Source organism: Nematolebias whitei, chromosome 7, assembly GCF_014905685.2.
Source record: "Nematolebias whitei isolate Nwh7 chromosome 7, NemWhi1, whole genome shotgun sequence".
Taxonomy (NCBI): Eukaryota; Metazoa; Chordata; class Actinopteri; order Cyprinodontiformes; family Rivulidae; genus Nematolebias; species Nematolebias whitei.
Window position 1 is genome coordinate 52,875,874 of NC_056504.1, and position 5,137 is coordinate 52,881,010.

The window sequence follows — 5,137 nt, forward strand, 5'->3', positions numbered from 1 at the left end:
ACACAGACATTTCTAAATTATCTGGAAGAATATCTACTTGATAGAAGAGTTTAAAGATGGGAAAGAAGTTTAGAGGGAGTAAGATGGTGTTTGAGGGAGTGTTGACAGAACGGCACTCTCCGGGCTTTCTTCAGCTTTTCCTTACAGTACACTTAGGTGGTGAAATCGACTCTTTTACCTGGAGATGTCTCAGGCGAGATTCCGTTTAACGCACCCCTTCAGCGTCTCCGTAGGATGCTGTTACTCGTCCGGAGTAGTGGCGAGATTCTGTCCCTCACAGCACCGGTTCAGTGGAAAATGTTATAATCCCATGAAACTCGGAAGAGCTCTGTTGTCATGTCAGGATCTTCCCGGCTCCCAGAACTGGGCTTCTCCGCACAGAACTGAACAGAACTGAACTCCACCGAACCGAGTAGAACCCTCACAGAACTGGTTAGACCAGGAAGTACCGACATTTTAAAGAGCTCTTTTCCCGGTTCATCTGGGAGTATTCCCATTGGCCAGAACCGACCAGACGGGGTGTGTTTTGTGACGTAAAAGGTTAGAATGCAGCAAGAATTGTTATGGAACAGATCAGAAACGTTCTCACAGACAGAGAGTTTTGTTTTGGCGAGTTTCAGAAACAGGTGCCAAAACCCCCTCTGTTGACGTCTGAGAGGATATAAACAAGACAGTTGTTCCAACGCATGTCTGCTTTGACTCCTGACCCTGGAACGCACACTTGCATGAGAATTAAAAATCATTACACAGTTAATAAAATTGATGAGTTCACTGCAACATCTAAAATGGTTTGAACTAAGACACTTTGATTATCAACATCTGTAAAATAGTAATGATAATAAAAAAGAGAGTGTTCTTTCACTTGATTATCAAGAAAGAGAGTCTCAGGATGGGTGAACCTGTATCTCTGGATTCAAATCAATGAAATGACAGTTTCTGTCCCACAAGGTTCTTAAGGTCAAGGGTTTTGACCTTAGGCTTAGTCGTGACACCAGATTAAGTTCACTACAATTTTGCAGTTTATTCTTCTTCTTGGGTCGAAAGAAACGCTAATTTAGAGGCCTTAACATGTCCCAAAACTCACCAAACATTACCAAAAATTTTCCCCTGCGTGAAATTTTTGTTTTGTAATGGAATCAAAAGTGGGCGTGGCCGAACTGTTCCACAGCACCCCCTATCGTGAGATATGACAACTGGTAAGTTGTAGAGAGCTGACATTTGGTACATAGGTACAACCCACTGAAACAAGAAAAAAGTATCTTGGAGGTATTCCCTAAACCCAACAGGAAGTTGGCCATTTTGGGTCAAAGGGTCATTTTTGGCCATTTTTCTCTTCTCATACATGGCAAATTTGAACTCCTACTCCTAGGGATTTTGAGCGATTGCCTTCAAACTTGGTGGATATGCCCTTAAGACATTGGGGAGTAAAAGTTATCAAAAGATTGCGTTTTCGTTTATGTTAAAGGGGCGTGGCCAGGCCTCAAAATTGGGCTTCACACCATAAATGTCCAAATGCTATAACTTTCACATTGAAAGACCTAAATGCACCAAACTTGGCATGACTCATCCCTGTTGGATGTCCAACGATCCACTGTTGTCATATTGTGATGTCGTCAAAGCCCCGCCCCCTCAGAACAGGAAGTTTCTTATTTTAATTGGAATGTGCCTTCTTTGACATCTTTGACCTAATCAGGATGATCCTGTGTTAGATGACAGATAAGATGGTTTGAAAACGACAAAGAGTTATAGCTGGAGGATGTGGGCGTGGCGGCGTGGCGAATTAAAAAGTGACGCCGTTGCAATACGTTTGGCTCTAAATTGCACAGATTTGAGCACAGGTGTACCAAAATCACTATGATCGATCATTATCCACCCCTTGAACAGGTTTCAATGATAAGTGGCCAATAGCCTCCACAGCGCCACCTACATTCTTCCTACAGTTATATCTCAGTGATGCAACATTCGATCTGAACCAGATTTTTAGTGCGTCATTAGTGAGCATTTATGGACACATTGCTTTTGTGGTTTAACATATGACTCAAGTGTGCCCCCTAGATTATTTAATCAGTTATATCTTAGTGATGTATCATCCGATCTGCACCAAATTTATGGTGTGTCATTATTGAGCTCTGATGGACACATTATATTGTTGTTTAATATTTGACTCAAGTGCGCCCCCTACATTATGCAAACTGTTATATCTCAATGATAAATCATCCGATCTGCACCAGATTTTGGGTGCGTCATTAGTAAGCACTTTTGGACATATTAGTTTTGTGGTTTAACATAAGACTCAAGTGTGCCCCCTATATTATTTAATCGATTTTATCTCAGTGATATGTCATCCGATCTGCACCAAATTTTAGGTGTGTGATTAGTGAGCACTTATGGACACATTGGTCTTGTTGTTTTACTTTTGACTCAAGTGTGCCCCCTACATTATTCAAACTGTTATATCTCAGTTATATATTGTCCAATCTGTACCAGATGTATTGTGTGTGACCAGTGAATCATTCTGCACACATTGGGTTTGTTGTTTAACATTTGACTCCTGAGTGCCCCCTAGGTTATTCTACAAGTTATATCTTAGTGATGTATCATCTGATCTGTACCAAATTTATGGTGTGTCATTATTGAGCACTGATGGACACATTGGTTTTGTTGTTTAATATTTGACTCAAGTGCGCCCCCTAGATTATTCAACCTGTTATATCTCAGTGATATGTCATCCGATCTGTACCATATTTTGGATGCGTCATTAGTGAGCATTTCTAGACACATTGGTATTGTTGTTGAATATTTGACTCAAGTGCGACCCCTAGATTATTCAAACTGTTATATCTCAGTGATATATCATCCGATCTGCACCAGATTTTTGGTGCATCATTAGTAAGCACTTATGGACAATTAGTATTGTTTTTTTAACTTTTGACTCTAGAGCGCCCCTACATTATTCCAACAGTTATATCTCAAGAATACATCATCTGATCTGCACCAGATTTTTGTGGCGTCATCTGTGAGCATTTCTAGACACATTGGTATTGTTGTTTAACATTTGACTCAAGTGCGCCCCATAGATTATTCAAACTGTTACATCTCAGTGATATATCATCCGATCTGCACCAGATTTTTGGTGCATAATCGGCGAGCACGTCTAAACACATTGATATTGTGGTTTAACATATGACTCAAGTGCGCACCCTCTCATACTGATATGGCGGAAGACAATTGCAAAGTTTAGGCATATGCACACCCAGGTGGACGCGTGCGGGAATGGCACAAGAACGTTGACAATGGTGACAGGGAGGCGTCGCTGGAGCTCCCGCGGTCGCCGTAAGGCCGGAGCGGCGCTTTGCTGCGAGGGCCTTCAACGCTGCTTGCAGCTTTAATTGTAATTGTTATTTTTAGTGTAAATAATATTGTTTGTATTTAACTCTTCCACTTTGTTTGTTTCAGAAAATAACCTTCCAGACTGCTGTGGTCAACAAACCTGGTGATTTCAACACAAACACAGGTGACTTCACCTGCAGGATACCTGGGGTTTATTATTTCACCTTCCACTCTGTTGCCAAGGTAACACACCTGCTGTGTGTCTTTATGCCAAGAAACATAAATATGTCCCATTTATTGATTGCCTGTTAATAACTTTTAGTCAAATGTGGGGGGGAGGGAGACTGAGTATAACATAAGTTTAAATATTTGACCAGAACAGTCAAAATGAACACAGTTTAAAATTCTGGCATGAAAGGCGGTGGGTGGTATGCATTCCTGTAAAGAATGCCAGGTCTGTAATAGCTGTGGTGTGTCTGCAGGCCAGCATGTGCCTGGGTTTGGCGAGCGACTCGCTGGAAAACAAACTGGTATTCTGTGACTACAACAACAACAGGCGCTACGAACAGGTGAGTGTTCATGTCAGAGGTCAGGAGCAAGAACCATGTTGAAAAAAATCTAATGTCCTGATGGGATTACCTGCATTGTGTTTCAGATGCTGTCAGGTGGAGCAGTCCTACAGCTGACTGCAGGAGAAAGGGTCTGGCTCGAGTCCTTTAAAGAAATGCAGACAGAAGATGACAAACAAGACAGCCAAGAAAAACAGATCATCTTCAATGGCTTTCTGCTCTTCTCAAATCCAGAATAAACTTCTGTAGGCTTCTATAAATCTTGGATTTCAATTCATGTTTCTGAGAAACATTTACTGTTGTTTGGGACTTTGGGATTTAAATTTTTTTTTTCCTTCATTCTGACTCCTGTAAACCTTCATTAAGTGCTGGCTCTAAATTAAAGTTGATATTTAGCCCGATATTAAGGTTTTGATGAACAATTTGTTGTGATTTCAGTTTTCGTAACAGTTCATCTTTTAAAGTAGTTTTATCTGAATTGCATTTTTTAAAACAAACAAGTTAAAGGAACTGAAGAAATGCACATCTCCCTTACAAAACAATTATAGATTAAAATTATTCAGTATGATCAATTTTGACTTGGATTTGTACTGTTTTGCTGCCTTGGCCTCAGGATTTAGTCATATGTTTCCAACTGGTGGTGATGTGTAGCTGAATGTGTGAGAGAAACCAGAACATCATCTGTATCTTAACAAAACTGAAACTTTTTAGTTGATGTTGAGATGCAAACAAGTTTGTTTTCCGTTTGTTTCAGTATTTTAAAGCAATAGTTTGTGCAAATGAACTTGTTTTTTTTCAGGTAATATATAAAATAGCTCTTGATATTTTTTGAGGGCATGGTGGTGCAGAGGTTATAGAAGGTGGGCTTGTGATTGGAAGATTACTGGTTCAACTCCCGGTACCGACGACATAAAAAAAAATGTGGGTGGGAAAGATGAAGCACCCACACCTGCCTCCACCCTCATTTGCCCTACTCTGGGCCCCTGAGCAAGGCCCTTAACCCCCACCATCTGCTCCTCCAGACACCCTAGATGGCAGCTCTCTGCTTCTCACAGAGGGCTGTGGTAGCTCAGTGGTCTGTGGTTATGTTAGGAAGGGAATCTGGCATAAAAATAATTGCCAAGTCTTTGACGACTTAGTTCCCTGTGGCGACCACTCAAGAAGGGAGCAGCCAAAAGCAAATATATATATATATATATATACATATACATATATATATATATATATATATATATATA

General features: G+C 40.6%; 1 protein-coding gene across 1 annotated transcript in view; it reads left to right on the top strand.

Moving 5' to 3' along the window:
* The window catches only part of LOC119412729 (complement C1q subcomponent subunit C), a 24,268-nt gene extending 20,130 nt beyond the window's left edge, over positions 1–4,138 (top strand). The window contains exons 5-7 of the mRNA XM_037679765.1: positions 3,457–3,573; positions 3,813–3,899; positions 3,986–4,138. Of these exons, the coding sequence (XP_037535693.1) occupies positions 3,457–3,573; positions 3,813–3,899; positions 3,986–4,138 (357 nt within the window). The remainder of the gene's footprint in view (positions 1–3,456; positions 3,574–3,812; positions 3,900–3,985) is intronic.
* The last annotated feature ends 999 nt before the right edge of the window (positions 4,139–5,137 follow it).